The sequence below is a fragment of the Alligator mississippiensis genome, chromosome 4 (genome assembly GCF_030867095.1).
Source record: "Alligator mississippiensis isolate rAllMis1 chromosome 4, rAllMis1, whole genome shotgun sequence".
In the NCBI taxonomy this organism is placed as follows: Eukaryota; Metazoa; Chordata; order Crocodylia; family Alligatoridae; genus Alligator; species Alligator mississippiensis.
The window spans coordinates 252,515,872-252,536,570 of record NC_081827.1 but is presented as its reverse complement, the minus strand read 5'-3'; the positions used below and the strand labels follow the sequence as shown (position 1 = coordinate 252,536,570).

At 47.2% G+C, this 20,699-nt stretch overlaps 1 protein-coding gene across 2 annotated transcripts in view; it reads right to left on the bottom strand.

The window, feature by feature from the left end:
- SMARCAL1 (SWI/SNF related, matrix associated, actin dependent regulator of chromatin, subfamily a like 1) overlaps positions 1 to 20,699 on the bottom strand; it is a 55,282-nt gene that overhangs the window by 9,867 nt on the left and 24,716 nt on the right. For both annotated transcript variants that reach the window (XM_019480595.2, XM_006258882.4), the window contains exons 10-13: positions 15,054 to 15,194; positions 8,632 to 8,850; positions 3,767 to 3,837; positions 1,369 to 1,471 (exon numbers count right to left, since the gene is read on the bottom strand). In XM_019480595.2, coding sequence (XP_019336140.1) covers positions 1,369 to 1,471; positions 3,767 to 3,837; positions 8,632 to 8,850; positions 15,054 to 15,194 — 534 coding nt within the window. The remainder of the gene's footprint in view (positions 1 to 1,368; positions 1,472 to 3,766; positions 3,838 to 8,631; positions 8,851 to 15,053; positions 15,195 to 20,699) is intronic.

Genomic DNA, 20,699 nt, shown 5'->3' with positions numbered 1-20,699 from the left:
ATTTCCTTCACAAGACTTGGGAAGAGCAAAGAAACCTCAGAGAGTCACTACACCGCAGCAGTCTACCATTCTCTGCCTTTGTAGAAAGGTATAGACGCTACCAAATCTGCCACTTGCTGACCAACAGATGAGGTGCATGTGTAAGATAAACACCGTGAGCTTAATATCAGGTATCACTGAGCTGTTCATTTTTAGTTGTATTTTATAGAAAAACAAACTTTTTTTTAAATTAAAGCAGTGTGTGTGTGTGTGTGTGTATAAACATATACATATATATATAAATATATAATGGTGCAATATATATATTAATTTAAACATTTTAAAAAATGATATTTTATATAGATATATATTTAAAACAAAATTCAATATACATTTTAATGTACGTGTGCGTGCATATATTTTTAAGGCATTTGCAGGGCTTTTTGTTTAAAAAAATTATCTGAATAGTTCCTTATGCTCCCAGACATAAGCCACAATTCAAAACAAATGTCCCCAGTCAGCAACCCCTCCATCTGGTCAGCTGTCATCTAGACCCTTATCATGACAAGGCACTAAGACAGTGATAAGCCTACAGCTAGGGGAGAATTGGATAAAAATGTTGAGTGCAGACCTGAGTACAGCCCATGCACTGATGCTGCTGCCACAGTGTCCCAGTTTCTTGCTGGAGACAGGACAGGTCCCCGCACGATTCCAGAAGAACGAGCAATTTTCCAACTCTACCCTCAGACTTACCTCCAGGAGGAATCAGCTGCTTTCAAACTCATATTCTACCTGGCCCCAGCCAGGTCTCACAGATAAGCCAACAACCCCTCATAAGCAGAGATTTCAAAAGGATATAGACAGATAAAAAAAAATAGACAAGGAAGTTTGACTTTTGCTTATGACTACAGAGAGACTGCTAACCAGCTAGGTCACTGCAGCCTCCCTGCAATAGTCAGATACAAAAATTGAGAGCGACAGGGATCCAAGAAACCAGACAGATGAAGGAAGTTGTAGCCAGGGTTGGTTTGCTACTGCTGTCTCACCGACCGTCGGCAAGGAGGAGTAACAAGCAGCAGTGGCAAGACTGGGTACCAGTACAGTACTACTGAAAGCACTGGGCAAATACCAGTCCGGGCTGGTGGCTAACACCAAGGAATGCTACGTGCAGGGATGGCCCATGTGAATATGAACTGCAGAGCCCATCAGGCAAACACATTCTGGACCTTAGTTATCCTGCTGAGGGCGTGCTAGAAATCTCACACAGTAGACGATCTGTGTCACTAGCTTTCGTAAGCAAGCCAACTTGCCAGGACTTCTGAGATCTCTTAAGCAGTTGTGGCATTGGGACAACAATAAAATGAGCAGGAACCTGATTTAAAAGCTTACCTTTTTCTCCAGTTCCTCACTTATTGCATCCAGTACTATCTTGTGATGAGCAAACACCAGGAATTTCTCTCTTCCACTTTCAAGTAAGTCCAGGATGTATTCTCTGCATGAAAACAAGAAAAAATAATAACTCTAGTTATGTTACCCCAGTCCAGATAAATTTCAAATCCTAAATCATCCTATTAATCTGTAGACAGAAACCAGAAAACCCGCTAGCAACAGAAAACAGACTTCAATAGTACATTCTGATTCTTTACCCAAACATTCACAGATTAAAAAAAAAATCTAAGGAAGCATCACTATTTACTTTTCTGTCCAGGGTTGTTTTTAATTGCTTCCCACTTTAAGTTGGTCCTAATTCTACCATTCAATGTGATACTCAAAGTTACTTCTGTTCATCCAGATATTTCATTCATCCATTTGTACTTCTAACTTCAGTGTCTTGGGCAACACATTCACTGTCCAAGAAGCAGCGATCCATAACGTGTTTTTTAATTCTACTTTCACTTTATAAGTAAAAAAACAAACAAACCATCAGGACACCTCAAAAGTTATTTCTCTGCCACCTAAGAAATACAACAGCCTGTTACATAAGAGTCTTCTGCAAGCTATCTATACCTTGTTCACAACAGGTAAAATAAATGTTGGCTTTTAGCAAGGGTTGATGGTTCAGCAAACTGATGCCAGGATCAGGACTATGAAGGGTTTTCAGCATGGCCTAGGTTAGCAGCAACTGAAAAAATCCAAAAGGACCTTCATGCCCTGTAGCTATGCCATCAGGTTACTGGATTCTGCAACATTTGACCAAGAAATGCTGACTTTCAGTTCATTCAGGGCTGTCCCACTGGCAGCCCATGGACTGCATGTAGCTCACAAGGGGCTAAACTGCAGTCCCCAAGCTCCTGCTGGGATGCTGCTCCCTCTTCCAGCAGCCACTTCCTGCCCCCACCCCAGGGGATGAGGCAGTACAGCAGACCGGGGAGCTGAGAGTGAGACTGGGGAGTGCAGCGTAGCGGGGACTGGAGGCACACTGTGCAGTTAAGGGGGTGTCACAGGTATGCAGTTCCCCAAGGGGGTCACATCCATGGGGTGTATGGTCCAGTGGGGGGCTATGCCCTGCCTTGGTGTACCCCACTGGGCCTACGGCCCCTGCAGGTGCAGCCCCCAGCCGGTTGCAAGTTGGACAGCCCTGATTTTTTTTCTTTTTTTTTAAGATTTGCTTTTCTTTAAAATACATCCAAAAATGAATAAGCATCTCAGTGATACCTGACGTTAAGCTCATCGCATTTATTTTACGTGCTCTTCCCATCTGTTGTTCAACAAGCGGCAGATTTGGTAGCGACAAGGTACAACAGCACCACGCGCATTGTCAGAGGAAGCTGGTCACTTTGGCACCTGAGAGGCTGTGGGAGGCAGCGTGGGACTGCAGGACAAGTACATTAACTAGATGACATGTGCATCTTTAAAAGTTCATAGTAGGCAACTCATAGAAATGAACAGAGCAGGTCTATTTGCGTCAGGCCAACGGCAGATTTGGGGAAACAACACTATATGGGGTTTTTTCAGCTCACATTTGAAATAAGAAAAAAAAAGAAACCCTCTTTTTAAAGAAAGAAGAGAGAGACCGGAGTGCAATATAGTGGCAAACCAGCAGATGAATTCTGCAGCAAAGTCTGAGACCGTGAAATCACCCAGACTTTGCTGCCAGGTCATTACCATAGGACAGCAGTTCAATGGACTATAAGAAATAAATTGCTGGAAAGCTGGAGTCATCTGCTTCATCATAAAAACAATCCACTTTCTAAGCAGCCCTCCCAGACTCCTTGGCAGGCTTGGCAGAAAACCCAAGGATGGAGACTGACCAAAAGAGATCACCTCTGGGGGGGGCAGCAGTTGAAAGCACCTCTCTGGGGAATCATTTCCTGTTCCTGTGATCCCGCAGCAGCTCTGTGGGGCATCAGAGTTTCATAGCTGTCAACGTGCCACCTTTAGCGAGTGCTATAAAGGCTAAACTCCTTCGATAACTACACTGGGTTAATGCTTTCTGCAGCAGGGTGGCAATAACGTGCTTGGTTTCTTGAATTCCTTTCATCCTATTGATTCATTCCTTTTAAACGACAGCAGGGTCCGAAGCAGAGCACTTGATCCAAACCCCGTGCGCCGGGTTACTTCAATTTGGCTCAAGCCACACAGTTGAGTTCTCTGCCTGGAGTTAAGCCGGCAGAGTGATTCAGAGAATGCGTCAGCACCGCAATTAAAACTAAATGCATTTTTTTTCTTAAATGGGCTCAAAATGACACTTGGTTTTGCTGCGACATTATCTCAAACTCCCTTCCTCTTTTCTGGGAAGCAAATCCCATTTTGCTCAATAAAAATGAGCTGCTGACACCCAACTTACATGACGGAGCGGATTTTGGCTTCGGCAGTTCTGTTATAGAAGAGAAGCAGAGCTTCCTTCTCCTCTTGTTTCTGTGAAGGAGGAAAGAAACGTGTGTCAGTTTTCAAACCGCCTCCCCCCACTTTCTGTTGGCAGTCCCAACATGCCACTGCTGCCAACCCACCATGCTGGGAAAAGCCAGACAATCCTGCATTTTCTTGCATATCACACACCCCAGAATGAGAAAAGCACCTTGTTTTTTGAAAGACAGAATGAAAGGGGGGGGAGAGAGATTTCCTTATAATAAGAAACTGAGCAGCAGCAGCAAGGGAGCCCTGCTTCCTGTTCTGTTCCTTTGACTCTTATGTGGATTTTCCTTTCATTTTTGTTGGGCAAGGGCAGAAATGTTTTTTACCATATTTTTTACATATAATATGCATGGCAAATTCCAGCAGCTGACTGAGGGGAGGTATGTGTTGTATGCAGGAAAATAAGGTACTTACAAGAGATGGATCACTGAGTAGGAGGGGAATGTTTTACACAATGTTTTTGGGAACCGACTGAATAAGCGGCAGAAAAGGACCTGGGGGGACAGGGGACAAGAAGCTGGACAGGAGCCGGCAGTGTGCCCTTGGTGCCAAGAAGGCTAACGGCATCCTGGGCTGCATGGGTAGGAGCGTTGCCAGCAGATCGAGGGCAGTGATTCTTCCCTCTATTCAGCACTGGGGAGGCCACATCTGGAGTCCTGTGTCCAGCTGTGGGCCCCCACTACAGCAAGGATGTAAAACGTTGGAGGGAGTCCACTGGAGGACAATGAAAATGGTTGTGGGGCTGGGGGACAGGACTGGTGAGGAGAGGCTGAGGGAACTGGGCCTATTTAGACTGCAGAAGAGAAAACCGAGGTGGGATTTGATAGCAGGCTTCAACTCCCTGCCGGGGGGCTGCAAAGAGGACACAGCTGGACCGATCTCAGTGGGGGCAGATGACAGGACAAGGAGCAACGGGCTCAAGCTGCAGCAAGGGAAGTTGAGGGTAGATATAAGCAGGGATGCATCAATATAGATTTTCTTGGCCAATACTGATAGCCAGCCATACTGGCTGATACCGATCTGAAAGCCAATTTACAGGACTGCAGCCGGGCAGCTTGGAGAGCAGTGCCCTGCTGGTAAATCTGTGGGGGAGGAAAGGGGCATGGGGAGGTGCAGACTGAGGCCCACACGTTGAGGCAGGGAGTGGGGCAAGGGCTGCTCAACCAGCACAGTGAATGGGACCCAGGGGCCAGGAGCAGGATGGAACCACAGGAGGCTTGTCCAGGGGCTGTGGGAGGGTGGCACGGGGAGGGAGGGGTCTCCCCACCACTGCACACATCCCTGGGGGAGGCACGGTGAATGCGTGTCCCCCCAGGATTTGTGCACAGGGAGAGGGCAGGCAACCCGCTGAGGGCTGGGGCCAGGGTCTGCACCAGTCTCTCCCCGGAGTGGAGCTGGGTGGGATGGCCACAGTGAATTTTGGGGTGGCTACAGCCCCCGCCCCAGCCTACTGTAGCACTGCCCTTGCTCGGGGCTCTCCACTCTGCTGCCCTTCCCTCAGGTGTCCCACGCTGGCCACACGTCCCCTGCCTGCCCCACAGCATCAGGTTCACAAGGGAAAGGCAGCTGAGCAGAGTGCCCCAAGCAGGAGCGGCACGAGGGGGGGCTATAGCCACCCCAAAATTCCCTGTAGCTCCCCCCACATAACAAGTCTTTCCAGTGCTGTGGCTGCCCGCCCTGCGCAGCTGAGCCTGCCTCGCTTCCAGCCCCCACACTGAGAAGAGGCTGGTGCAGCCCCTGGCCCAGACCCTGCAGCCTGCCCTCACCCCACACACGAATCCAGGGGGGGCACATGCCCCCCATGCCTCCCCTGGGGGTGCCTGCAGCATTGGGGAGCCACACTCCTTCCCACCTCCCTGTGCCCCCTGGACAAGCCACCTTCGGCTCCATCCTGCTCCCTGACCCAGGGTCGCATTCGCCGCCCTGGTTGGGCAGCACCTGCCCCTGCCCCAGCCTCACTCCCTCCCTCACCGTGGAGACCTCAATCCCTCCCCCACACAGGCTTACCAGCAGGGCACTGCTCTCCAAGCTGCGGGGCTGCATTCCTGGCCAGATGCACACAACATTTATTGGTGACACTATCAGCTACACCAGGCAAAAAAAGCCGATGGCTGATAATGTTAATTTTCCTTTTATTGGTGTCAATCCAAAGTGCAACCAGTATATCGGTGCACCTCTAGATATAAGGTATATAGATAAGATACAAGCTGAGGTTAGATATAAAGAAAAAACTCTCTCACGAGAAGGCAGTGAAGCACTGGAACAGGGTACCCAGAGAGGTGGTGGCATCTCCATCCTTGGAGGGTTTTTTGGACCCGGGTAGACCAAGCCTTGGCTGAGATGATGTAGTTGGGGCTGGTCCTGCTTGGAGCAGGCAGTTGGACTAAATGTGACCTCCTGAGGTCCCTCCCAACCCTCATTTTCTATGATTCTCTCTCTGTAGCACCCATCCATATAGGATAGACCCCTTCCACATGCCAAACAAGTGCTCCCGCCTCCAGCCTGCTCCGATGGAACGGCACCGGTTCTGCACCCACAGGGGATCACCATACCTTCAAGAAAGTGCAGAGAAGCAGGATTTGCCTCTGACTGAAAACCGAGAGCTCCTAGAACTAAAACCACAGTTAACTTAAGAAGACCCTTTTAAGGACAGATTTCCCCTACAATCACTCGAACACTGCAGTGTTGTATTAGTGCCAGAGCACTAGCAAGTGAAGCAAAACTGATCACCCTTTTTTTTTTCATTGTCTGAGCAGAAAGACATGCCTAAGAAAAAGATCCCAAACTGAATAAATGGCACAAAGCTGGATTCCGCATGTTCTTTCAGTTTCAGGATGCCTCAATTTCCAGATGCTGCAAGTGGTTTTAGATGTCCTGTGCGAGATCACAGAAAAGCACAATTGGCAGGGTCCTCAGGTCACATCCAGCCCAGCTCCCTGCTCAAGGCAGGATCCTCCCAGTTAAGTTTTTGTCAAACCTGCTCTTAAAAACCTCCAAGGCTGGAGACTCCACAGGCTCTCTGGGCAGCCAATGCTCAACTACCTGCAGCCAATGCAGCCAGATGTTCAGAAAGACTATGCCCCTGCCATGCAAAAATTAGCCTCCACCTCCATCTCTTTTAAGTTGTGACATCCGACACAACAAAGGTCAAGCACAATGCGATTCCTAATCTCAATGGCATCCTTTGACTACAAATATCATTTTATTTCATAATAAAATTAAAAAAAACCCCTCAATAATATCCTTTTAATACTACCCAGGGTTCGTACTTTAAATCCATATAAACAATCTCCCCCCGGGGACATTCTGGGCAGCTACCCCACATCTCGACAACGGCTGCCTGTCAAAAGGACTATACATGCTTTTAAAAGAGCTCCTTGCCTCCTGATACATATGGCTGCTCTGCACACACGTACCCAGATGACAGGAACAAGCGGTAAGACCAGTGAGGGAAGTCCTCTGGGATAGTTTATGCAGACGAGAAGAGAGTCCCCAGGGGTTTGATACCCAGAGCAGCATTTTCATCACGTGGGGAAGCGCGGGCTGGGATTTCTAGCTGCACCAGGTCATGGGCAGACTCGGTTTTACAGTCAGAGCAGTGCAGGTGCCTGTCTTAAGAGCTGAATTCCCGGGTGGCCAAAGAGCTATGGAAAGGAGTCAGGTGCCGCAGCAGGCAGGAACAGTGCAGGCTCAGGTTTGGTGGGCTGCTGACAGCGCTGACGTGTTTGAGGACTGCCACATGGACATACCTCATGTCTGTAGCCAAACACTCCCTGAGAGTATTAGAGGCCTGGTACAAGGCAGGGGCAGATCCGTCCGCACCCTTAACAGGCACGTTTAAGCCACAGCTGCAGCCAGATCATAGCAGAGCTCATTTTTCTCTACTGGCGAGGACAGAAAAAGCACACTACAACTGTGCCAGAAGATCTGCACAGGGATACGCTGGTGGTTCTGACACAGGCTAGGACTGTGTCCGTGCTCTACCACTAACCTCCCATGGAATCTTGAGCAACTCAGTCTCTCTGCCTCAGTTCCCCACCTGTGAAATGGGCACATTACTTCCTCCACTCACAGGAATGTGACATAAATATAGACTGTGAAGCACTCAGACACTGTGGAAATGAAGCCAGATAAGCCCATAGGAGAGAGAGAAGAAAAGCTTTGAAGTTAAGGCACTGGACTGGATCTCAGGAGACCTGGGTCTTGTTCCCAGCAATGCCTCAGGCTTCATATGAACCCCTGAACCAGTCGTGACACAGCTCTGCATCTGTAAAATGGGGTTGATAATACTTCCCTATCCCAGAACAGGTACCATTTAAAGTTTGGTAGATGCTTAGATGCTAAGATGCCAGGAGCAACAGCCGAGCCCATAAAATAAAATCATAGGAGCTAGTATGGTTATGAAGTGGTTGCAGTCCACAAAAAAGGGGGGAGCAGTGTTATATTTGTAAGGATTAACATTTGTAACATGGGGAGAAGATACACAGAAAAGGGGGAGATGAATGGATAGGAGCAATGGCAAAGGGACAAAGAAAGAGAGAGACCTACAACACGAGGGGAAAATGAAAGAGCCGCAGCTAAAGGAAAAGGAAACGGACTTTATACATTCCAGGGCACCCAAAAAGAACCGTTTAAAACAGCGCCTTCAACACCAAGATGCTCTGAACATCTCTCTGCTGCTCCAAGAACCTGAGCTATCGTTTTCCCCTGATGTTTTTAACACCTTCTAAAAAAGTTTTGGGAGATGAAAGCCCCTGAAACATCAGAAGTCCGCCAAGCATGCAGCAGTTGACTCACAGTTTTGTATCCTTTGGCCATCTCCTTCGTAGCAGCTGCCAGCACAGCCTTGGTCTTCGCATTAATGCCCTCAGGAGCAACCACGACCACTGTGCGCTGCTTTGCTGGAAGCTGGGAGAGCACTTCCGACTTCAGACGGCGGATCATGATGGATTCTTCCAGGAGAAGCTTGAGCTCCCCGAGGTTGGACGACCTGGAGTAGTCCCATCCCCACGGCATCTGGGAAAGAAGAGAGCATTATCATCAGCACCAGAGAGAGCCTTCAAGCCATTCCTACTCAGCAGATCTGGCTAGATTAGTGCAGAGCAGATGGGAGATGCATCCAAAGAGGAAATGGGAGACCATGTAGCTCCCATCCCAATTCATGTCACGGGAGGCTTTTAGGGTCTTCTTTGCCTGTCTGTTTGGGCACATGTCTGCACACGTGAGCTTGCTGGGACCAGCAGGGATATAGCCACATTAGCATGCATACAACGCTAAGTGAGCTGGCCTGGGTGTCTCTGAACAGAACCACGTTGTGCTGTGGCAATGAGCCCTTTCTTGTGATGTGTTTACACAGTGTCCCTCCAGCTGAACACCCCTCTGGTGTACTGCTGTCCTTGGTTCCTTGTCCATGTCTGACACCAACTCTCCAGCCTGTGCTTGCTGTACACTTTATGCTATCTAGATCGCCTGCATGGATTGCTAAAGGAGGACCAACCCTTTGGACTTGGAACAACAGCACAACCCAGTACGGCCGGCTGTAGAGAGTACCTGCTGAGTAACAGCTCTAGACAGACTGTGATGCGATGAAGAGTCACATTAACATGCTCAGTTTTTGGTAACTGCCTGCTTATATTCTGGCAATCCCGGTAAAAAAGTTAACTGCTTGTATACTAGCAACCTCAGCCAATTAATTGCTTTGCGTTTAATGAATAATTTTCTAGTCAATAAAGCTTCTGACTGATTATCAAACAAATGCCAGTAGTTAATTGCATAGTTCTCCTCACCCACAAAAAAGTAAGGCTCAAGTTGCAGCCCACCAGCCTGGTCCCCTGAAACACGCCAGACCTCGAAGATTGCAAGGGAGGCTGCTCGTGGCTTTTCTGATGCACGTAAAATGCTCCAATGTTCAGTCTCATAGGAGGGGGAGATCAATACTGAACAAAACCCTGCGCACAGGATTTCAGCGGAGCAGCTTTATCTCATCAGTACTCCCTTGAAGTCCTTCCCAGCTGTTCTATCCCTAGGCTGGCCATATCGCAGGGATAATGGGCCGACCCTTCTGTTGTAGTTTCACTAGGGGAAATCATACTCTGCTTATTTATATGCAAAACTGGAAACCAATAAAAATCACCACTGGGTGCTTGGCACAGTGGTTACCTGCACAGCGTGAGGCAGTGTCACGGTGCATCACACCGCTGCCTGCCTCACATACAAAGCACCTGCTCCCCGGGTGTCCCTGACAGGAGCAGAGCTTCGTTGTAGGGTCAGCTAAAGGCTGTGGAACCAACCCAGACTCGAACGAAGGCCCATCACAAACCACTTTCTCTTCCACTCCCGTACCCTGGGCTATTTTTTGGCCTGCTTCCCCAACAGAAACCTAAAGGTAAGAAAGAAAACTAGAAAATTAAAACCCTATGAATATCCCTCTCCTTGTCCCAGCACCCCAAGCTCCCCTCTGGGGGAACAAAAGAGGGGACACAGTGCAGGCAGGTGAGGACAAAGGAGGAACCAAACAGGCCATCAGCAACCAAGTCCTCCTAAATAAGCATCCTAGTTCCTAATCGGTAGGAAACCTTGAACTACACCATGTCGTATCTGCTCCCAAGAACTGGCAATCTTCAGCCTCAGGCACCTTTGGCTCCTTTATGATCCGCTTACCCCAAGCAATTATTCCTACATGACTATACTATTTATCTATGAATAGTCTGGGTCTCTACTCTTCCACAGCAACGTAACAGTAGCAGATGAAGGCCATGGGCTATGCAACTTGATAGCTATATCAACATCTGAATGATCAGAAATGATCCTAGCAATGAGTTCTGACTGCTCGTTTCTAAAACAGAAATTGAAGTCGTTGGGAGACATATTAGTAAACTGGGAAAACAGATAGTCATGTATCATCCTATTACAAAGGGGTTTATCAATAGAATTATTAAAATATACTTTGATATTTTTTATTTAAAAAACAGAGAAAAATAAATAAAAATGTAGTCTGCTAAATGCACATCTGGCTTTGGTCCATAATAACCCAGAACAAAAGCATCCAACTGTGATTTCCTTACCAAAGCGTAGCAGAATTGCACTTGAGTCAGGAAATTTATTGAAGTGTTTGGAAAAGCTGCCAAAATCTTACAAATGCAGAGCATGTGCTGAGGTAGAAATTGCTTAATTTATTTGACCTTTGCCAACATCAACCTATTTGAAAAATGGCTTCGTGGCATCTTCTTCAGAAAAAGAGTTAACCTTATCTTGTAAATAAGGAGGTGGCATTTCATTTGTTGCATTTTTATAAAGCAAGAGTGCCAAGGAGTTGACTTGTACACCAATAAAGTTTCTGTTTTATATCTTTTCTTATTGCATCTGTCAGACTTGCAGTTTTCTGCCACAAAACTAAATCAATTCTTTTTAAATAGAGAATCACCAGGATTTTATTTTAAATTGGATGGTTCAGGTTTGTCAATTTCTGTTTAATCCGACAATGACAACAGGATTTACTATTAATAATACGTCAGATTTATGCAGCAATCAACAGCTCTCCAAATGCTTTACAAACCGTCTCTGTGCAATTCCACTCCCTGCTACTGCGGAGCCGCTTCTGTTTAACCAGGCACCGCAGCAAGAGTTTAGGACAGGAATTAAATGGCAAGGAGGGATTGTAGAGATGTGGAGAAACTGGTAAAACTAGAACATGGTTAGGACAGCAAGTCTACAACCCCTTACATTTGCAAAGAGCTCAAAGAGACACTAAATCACCAAGACCTTAGTTGAGATTCAGCTACAAGACAACACCTGCAGGTCATACCAGTGCTTTACTGAGACACTGGTCCATAAACAACCTACAGCAGCAACATGTATAACCACCTGTAACACCAGGGTACATCCCATCCAAGTCTCCCATCCTGGCCTGATCCTGCTTAGCCTGGGAGGTCCAATGAACTTGTAGCCTGAGCAGCTGCAGCTCAAGAATTAACTTTAACGCTCCCAGACAAAAAAAACACAATCACTGGGTGGGACTTACCCCTCAAGCCAGCAACATCCCTAAATTGCCCTTTTAGAGCTTAAAGGGCTGCAGCACATCAAACAAAGGGAACCCCTAAATTGAGCACGTGGAGCAAAGTGTTTTAGCGTTAGACTGCCAAACCCCCTCACAAATTGGGTCTCCCTCCTCTCTGCAACACTCATGCAATTGTGCATATTACAAAGCTTTGTGCCTATGCCTGTAACATCAACTCCCTTCACCAAGAGGAGGAAAAAAAACCCATTTCCCTTCATTTTATGGCCAGGCTGATGGACTGTCCTGCCAACCCACCATCTCGATTCAGACCCGCGTGGCTCATTTGGCAGCCAATGCGCAGAAATCTCATTTCATGGTTTTCCATTGGCGAGATATCCCTATTCTTTCTCAAATAGCTAGTGACATTCTTCCCAGACTCACTCCCCCCGCTACTATCGTTTGCTGCCATTAATTACTGCAAAGCCTCTCTCAGGTAACCACCTAATGGACCAGCAATACTCAGTAGCCTAGTAGAGGTGGGTCTAACGATGAAACAAGATTGTACTGGACACCTCGGGGAGGTATCGAAGGGGCTCTTGATGACGGGGGTAACACTGACTGTGGACCCTTCACACTGGTGTCACTGTAGGTGGCAACCTTATTTATAAGGTGAAGATCACAGAGATCCAAGTCCTGACCTTTCAGAAACCCAGCCTAAAGCTTCCTCTCTGCTCGACAGCCAGCATGTGCAGGAGGAACTATTTCATTTCCTTTATCCAATTCAATGTCCTACCTGAGGTCCGCACGGCTCGTAATTGAAGCAATAGTCAGTCATGTGGAACTCTGCCCCAAAGGGTTTATGATACTCAAAACCTATTTAGTCTTACATGCTGCAATCCAGCCCTTTGTACTGCAGAAAGCCAAAGAGATTAGGCCACATCTCTTCATTTCCCTTAGGGAAAACTCCGGATGCTGTTCAGACAGGAAGAGTTCAGCAGCTGCAATGAAGATACACTGAATGCGCAGGGCTCCTAGAGTTTCTGCTGTGGCTGGGGAATAAGACAGGTCCATTCCCTGCTGCATAAGCTGCATGTAATTAACGTTAATGCAGGGACCTCACCGAACCCAACAGCTAATCCTGCTTCCCCAAGCAGTGTGATCTATGCTAAATCAGCGGTATTGATATATTAGTGCCAAAGCCAATGGGCTGGTCAACCGTCACGGATTTCAGGAGCCCTGCTAGCACCACACAAAAGTAGGTGCTGCGATTTCAGGATCTGTGGATTTGACTACTTTGGATGAAAGCTGTCTCATGGGGGCCCACTGTGAGCAAGGCACCCCAAAGAGACTGACTGCACACAAGTATATGAAAGCAAGTTGACAAGCAGTTACTCCTAAGTCTTACACAAGTGACTGCAAGCTGCTGTACAGTTATCTGCCAGCGCTCACTCAGTGACTCAGTTTCCCCAAGCCCTTTCTGGAGGGAGCAAGTTATGCCCATTTTACAGAAGCTGAGGCACAGAAAGCTCCAGAGATATGATCAAGACCAAAGAGAGAGTCAGTGTCAGACTGGGATCAGAACTCAGGAGTTCCTGTCTCCCACAACTAAATGACATAACACTTAGTCCCTGATATCATAGGCAGGAGCTATCATACACCCCCCTCCCCGCGCTTCACCTTCAAGCCAGTTCGGTATTTTGCTCTCACTGCTCCAACTGGGTGGTTTTCAGATCCTCACTCCCCTAATAGTTAGAAACTTTCTGCTTTCCACCCTATATTTGCTCATGGATGATTAACATTCATTTGTTCAGTGCTGAAGTTTTCCCTTAGTATAAATAGCTCTTCTCTCCCCCTGGTTCTTTAAAGACAGCAAATTCTACCTCCCTGCCCCCCACCCCAGCCTTCACTCTGCTAGGTTAAATAAGCGTGCTTCTTTTATTCTCCTCTTGTAAGACAGGTTCTCCATTCCCACAATCATCCTAGCAGCCCTTCTCTGCACCTACTCCTGCTTGAATTTGTCTTTCTTAAACATGAGTGATCAGAAACGCATGCAGTCTTTCAAAAGGAGATCACAACAGTGGAATTAATAGCTCCTTATCTCTGCCTAACATAGAGTACACTCACATTTGCCTTCTTCCTGACTGCATAGTACAGGTGTACAAATAGATCACAGAGTGACTAGGAGCCACCAGTGTCTCTCTAGATGGAGGTCTGAATACACAAAACATTTATTCTGGGGGGAATTCATGCAGGTAACAAAAAGAAGCGGCTGGTTTGCAAAGCTCTAGCTGTGCGGCTCAATTCACTTTCTTAGCCCAGTTCAGAACTTAGTTGGGTTCCTTTCTCTGCCCCTACCAGACATGTCAAAATAGGTCAAGGTTTTGTTGCATGATGAGCTGTGGAAATCACGCACTATTAGAAAGAGTGCTCTACCAGCACTGAGGAGTCGTCAGCCTGGTTAATTCAGCCGCTGGAGAATTCTCCCTGAGGAATAGCAGAGAACTGATGTCACAGCCACCACCCCATGCAGCCTGGGAGCTAGCATGGACAGGGCATTGCTGTGCCTGCCTGAGCTACAGCTGTTGTGATGGCCCCTAGCAGCCGCATGGCAGCTGGTACAGATTAGAGCAGCCTAATGCAATCTGTGCAGGGGACCACCCCAGGATCAAGAAGGAGTGCGTTGCAAAGGCAGCTCAATGGCTTCATTTCTCCTTCAGCCCAGGAGTTGTTTTGCAGAGTCTAAATACTAAAGGTTTAACAAGTGTTAATTAAACCAAAGGAGAGGCGGCTCACCAACCAGTCACCCCAACCTGCAGCTGTCCCTCAGAGTCAGCTTTTTTGTCTGCATAAGGGCTACCAAGGGAAGATTGTATCATCTCAGGCTCCCCTACTGCTGCTGCAACCGATTTGTCTTTTTGCTTTTTGAGCTGGCATCTGATTAGGGCAGATTTTAATTGGAAAGTTCTGCCTCGCTAACCCCAGCAATGAGGGTCACCTGCAGCACAAAATGCTTCTCGGGAAGACAGCTTTCAAAATGCTGCCCTGAGCAAGGTTAGGGACTCTTCCTAAAAATCACAGGCAAAGCTACAGAAATTAGGCGTTAAAATGCATGGAGGAAATCTCCACTTTGGCAGAGAAGAAAGAAGTCAGACAGCTCCATTCAGCAGTCTGTGATCACAGGAGCAGGCGTGTTGGAGGTTACACCACAATCGCATTGAACTACCTTCTTGGCATCACAGTACCGGAGCCCAAAGGAATGGAACTGAGGGAAGAAGCTGGGTCGGACGGCTGCAATCTGGGTATACAGCTCAGCAGGACGCGACAAGGCAGGAGTTCCCGAGAGCAGGATCACTCTTTTGGCAGCCTGAGGAAAAAGCATTGAGCATGACTGTTACACAAATAATGCAAGCGGAGGTCAGGAGTCGACTGAAGTAGCAACCACTAATAATAAATACCCTCCCACAAAATAAAACATCAGTGCAAAGTCTTCAAACACGTCTGTTTTTGTTCAAGGACATCGAGAACTGGCAATCACCCACCACCCACATTCAGGTCTTTGCATCCGATTCCACAATTCAATTCGCATCAGATTTTAGAAGAGTGCTTCACACACATGCACTTGGGAGGTATATCGTGAGCATCAAACTACCTTCTGCTGCAATAAAGCTTCCGCAGGAAGTCATCCATTCACTCCACCGGACGCACACAAATGTAAGGGGCATGGGCAAGATTCTAATTATTATTATTTTAAATTGCACAAGTTAACTGTCAGGGGCAAACTATACTGCCCAAGGAGACCCACCTGCCAACCTAGATGGCTCTAGATGTAGCCTCATCAACACCAAAGCCACGAGTTAACAAACAGAGGCACATAAGAAAGCTGAGTGCAATAAATCATATAGGCAAGGTCATAAAATGAAAACCTGCAAAGAGTGAAGGGGAAAAAAATCTACTTCATAAACAAAATCCTCCAGATGCATTTTTGCCCTCTTGGCTCCAACAATGTCTAATTTCATTATTACAAGAGAAGTATGAATATCTGCTGCTCTAATTTTACATATTTTAGTTAAATTACACATGGCTTGTAATTTCCTGCATGGTTTAATGCAGGATCATTAAAATAACAAAGAGATTCTTGAATGACATCTGTACCGATGGCTCATTCACATTTAAATGAAAAAGAAAATGAATTTTTTTTTATCGTTTCAGCAAGATCTACCAAACCTATTCACTCGACTGGTTCAATCACTTGCTGACCGACTGTGGTGGAGAAAATGTTCACGTACCAGCTACCGGAAATTAATTCAGCGGTTCTTTGTCTTCAGCCTATAAATATCTGACAAAATGAGTGGGATTTTTCCCCCCTATTAAGTAGATCAGAGAGAGAGATGCGGTCAATGGTGAGGCCAGAAAATTTACACCCATATTAAAAGAGATTTCTTTTTTTTTAAATTGAATTCAAGGAGGAGGTACCTGACTGTTTGAAGCCTGAGAGAATGGGTTTTGTCCAACATGAATATAATGCCCCCCCTTTTCCCTCCCCACACATGGTGGAGGGTAGGGAGACACCGCTGAGGATTTTTTGGGTCAGTACTGATGGCTGATTATTGACCAGCCATATCAGCTGATACCGATCCGAATGCCGATATGCAGCCTGGCATCTTGGAGAGCAGCGTCCGGCTGGTAAATCTGTTGGGAGAAAGGGGTGTAGGGGGTTGCAGATCGAGGCCCCCGCAGTGAGGCAGGAAGAGAGAAGAGGCCTGCCCCTGCCCCAGCCCCGCTCCCTCCCTCACCATGGGGGCTTCGATCTGCTCCCTGACACCCCTTCTCCGCAACAGACTTACCAGCCGGACACTGCTCTCCAAGCTACTGGGCTGCACTCCTGGCCGCACGTATGCTGTGATTGCGCGCATACACACGGCATTTATCAGCAAAGTTACTGGCCACCTGAGCCAAGAAAAGCCGATTGCCAATAATGTCAATTTTCCTTTTTTCAGTGCCAATACAATATGGACCGAGGGGCCAGAGGCTGGAACACATCCAGTTCTCTGGTGCAACAGATAACAGAACAGGAACAGAAATAAAGAGAATAAAGACTCACCATGAGGGTACAGGACTGGGATTCCACCCAGGGAACCCCAGAACGTGCCCACTCTGCGGTGAAGGTGTCTGAAGACCTAGTTGACACTGCCCAGAGATATGAGACAAGTAGGACCAGAAGTAGGTACCAGGATCCTAGAGAACCTCCCCAACAAGCTTCCTTCTCCCAGACTCTTGGATGCCCACTTTCAGAGGAAGCTGACAAAGGAGGTCTCATGTCTTGTTGGGTTTAAGACAAGGAGCGCATAATGGAAAAGTTGGGAAAGTGCAGCCAGAACTCAGCCGGCCTCGGAAGAGGAGCAGCAACCTGGTGAAATGGAGATAAGCATCTGCTAGGGCCTTCCTCGTCCCGCAGAAAGGAAAGGTCCCATGGGCATCCATGAACTATGCTAGCCGCATGCCCAAGCTCGTAGCTCCATCTAGGAGATACAAGCCACTATTCCCAATAGGCAAGTCCACTGCAGATCTTCATCTGCCTCAGAAGAGGTGCCAGACTGACAGCCTGGGGGGACCTAACAGTTTAATTTGGCACATTGGTATAGGATGGGGAACAGCACCGGCTTCTTCACCACACCCACCTACGATGCTTTATAGCTAAAGGGGAGTCCAGTCTCTATGGCCCATTCAGTCCTCAGCAGCCTTTGGTCACTAACCCTCTGGCAAGTTATTTAGGACAGGCCTCCAGTCTCCACAGCCTTCCTCCTATCCTTGGGGCTGTCTCTTATGTAATCAGCTCTGTTCATTGCTCCCACCAGACTGACAACTGGATGATGGAGGAATGGCTCAGAGTGCTTGTTCCACCACGTGCAAGAGGGCCCAAGCACCGCCCTGAGCTGCTTCCACCTGCTCCCAAGCTGTCTACTCCTCTTTGTTGCCCAAGTGGCAGTGAACGGGCAGGGCGTATTTCAGCAGTGGTCCTGGCATTGGAAAGGAGGCCATGCAGACACGTCCTTCGTGTCAATGCTCACGTCCTTCGTATCAATGCTCACCAGTACCAACTGAAGAGAGAGACCCACAGGCTCATTTTGAATAAAGCACTGACCAGCTGAAGCTGGAAACAACCTTTAAGGAGCTATCGACCTGGGTCGGACTTGTAGATTGGTAGGAAGAACAGTACAGTGTCTGAGCATCTGTCCCTCCCATGGGAAGAGGGATACACTGGCACCCATCTACCTCCATCCTGAAGCTATGAGCTTGGGCATGTGGCTAACATGGTTCATGGGACCTTTCCTTGCTGTGGGAAGAGGCAGACCCTAACACATGCTTACCTCCAGAGAGCTGTCCCTTTTCTGGATCTGCCAGAGCCTTCTGCTGCACGTCTCCCTCATCTCTTCCATTACATGCTCCTAGTCCTTAGCCCTACAAATCCATGGACCTTCTTGTCAGCTTTGTACCTTTCTACCATAGCCATTTACACTTCTTCTACCTTTTAGCCAAAGGCATGGTGCTCCAGCGAGACAAATCTGCCTTCTTTCCCCTCCCCTTTTGCACAGGTGCCTCAAGAGGGAGTTGTGAGAAGTTTCAACTGTGTACAGAAGGTGAAGCTCAGCAAATTCAGACTCACTCCAAGGTGCACATTTTTAATCACCAACCACTGGAACAACTCACAGAAGCTATGGTGGATTCTTGTCAACAGACATTTTAAGTCACGACTGCACGCTTCTTTTAAGATACTCTGGTTCAACTGATGAACTTGAAACAGGCTTTAATTCAGCAAAGTCCCGTAGCCTTTGTGATGCAGGAGGTCTGACTGAATAATCACAAATGTCCCAAAATCTCCGTAAGACGGGCCAGTAGGGAACCCAAGAGGGGAGAAGGCCTCTAGAAGACAGGGCCCCAAGTATTGAGGGGTGGAAAACTCCCTCAATAGAGGCTGTGTCCTGCTTGCAGCAACTAGCTGAAAAAAGGAAAAATCGATACCACTAAAACTTTAAGTCCTTGCTGATCGCTGCATACTCTTCTTTGCTGCTGACCTGTCTGTGGGATTGGAATATGGGTTCCAGGCTCAGGAAGACTAAGTAAGCTAGTAGGACAGCAAGACCACGCAAGTGTTTTCTGGCAGGAGCAAATCTCCGTGAGCACTGGGCAAATGCGTTTCCATACGGAAGATAAAACTCACCTCTCACCATCGTGGCATCCTTTCTAACCTTCCACAGAGACGGACCACTCTCTTGGGTGCCCTTGTAGCCAAGATGACAGCTCTTTACTCAAGAAACAATACAGGGGAAGCCAGACTTAATGGCTTCTTTTTTTCTTTTTTTTTTAGCAGAGGACCTGTACCCTGCCCCATTGCTCTCATCTATTCAATAACGGTCATAAAGCAAATAGTGCCGTGTTATTCGGGCACCACGCATGCAGCAGATTTAGAAAGAAGCATCCCCCCCAGATAGGACAACATTTACAAAAGTCACTTCCTAAAGTCAAGGAATAATTTAAACAGTGTCAGTCCTATGTGGTACTCAATTCGGAGGTCAAAACCCAGCACCCAACTGCTTCAAAAAGCAGAGGGTGGGGGGTTAATGCCACAAAAAAATAATTGAACATGCAAAAAAGCCTCATTTCCATACAATAGCTCTCAGTATTTTAAATGAATTTCACAGCATGGGCCCTGCCATATGCTAAGACTGACACAATTTTTTTTTTTTTTTTAAATAAATGCGGCTGGTGCAGGAGGTACAAATATGAGCATCCCTAATTCTTGCTTACGCTGTCGTTTTGAACTGATTAACATGCAAAGAATATATTACTCTGGAAAATGAAAAATCCAGCAACGTTTTTAATGCAGAAGGCAGAAGTGCCTGCTAGAGGAGACTTGTTAAAGGGGAAAAAAGTACTGATAGCAGTTGCAACTGTTTTAAAGGTTTACCTCTTCAAATGAGACTCTTCTCTGCATCAGATTGTGTTGGACAGTGAAGTCTCACCATGGTAAATATTCCAGATGACTTTTTAAAGGTTGCCCAAGTAAAAAGGAGAATTTTGAAAACTGGAATGACTGGATCTGTCTGGGAGAGAAGGGCTGATGTTCCTGTCCTTGGGAAGAAAAGAGAATCAAAAGGTCTTTGAGACCAGAGGTGCAGTATACATACACCTTAAAGATTAAAGTCTTCTGCGGCATCAAGACAAGGCACATGTACTCTCTCCTTCTCTCTCGCTTTAAGATTGAAGACTCCTGAAGAGAGAAGGGTCCTATGTATCCTATCTCCATGGATTCATAATGGCTAAAGAGAGCAAAAGAGGCAAGGTTTTTTGTGGTTTATTTTACTGGACCAATGGTATGGCTGAGGGAGCTGTTGGACAAGCTTTGGGGCATTCTCAGGTCTCATTCTGAATGGCAAGCGAGCTTTCTGCTCCATATCACTTGCTCGCAGTGGCTAATGTGCTTTGACCCGTTTCCCTCCGATTTATTTATTTTTTAATGCCTACTGAAACTATCAGAAGTACAGAACAGAGGTCCCAGCCGCAGGCAGCTGGAAGGCTTCCAAAATACAAGCCCAGGTTCCCAACGCCCCAAAACAAGCAATCACTTTAGTCTCACACAGTGAGTAGGGTGGGAAGAGTCACGTGAGCAAAGTTACGGAAGCATTCGAGTGTTTGTGGGACGAGAGCCGCAGAAGTGCGGCGGAGACAAGTCTATTTTATACCAGCTGGAATCCTTGATTAGATACAAGTCTCATTTCTGAGCAGCCAACCTAGTTCTTTGCTGATGACACATCACAAGGCTTCTGAAACCTGTCTGTGCTCCACTGGGACTTTTCCCAACTTCCACTGT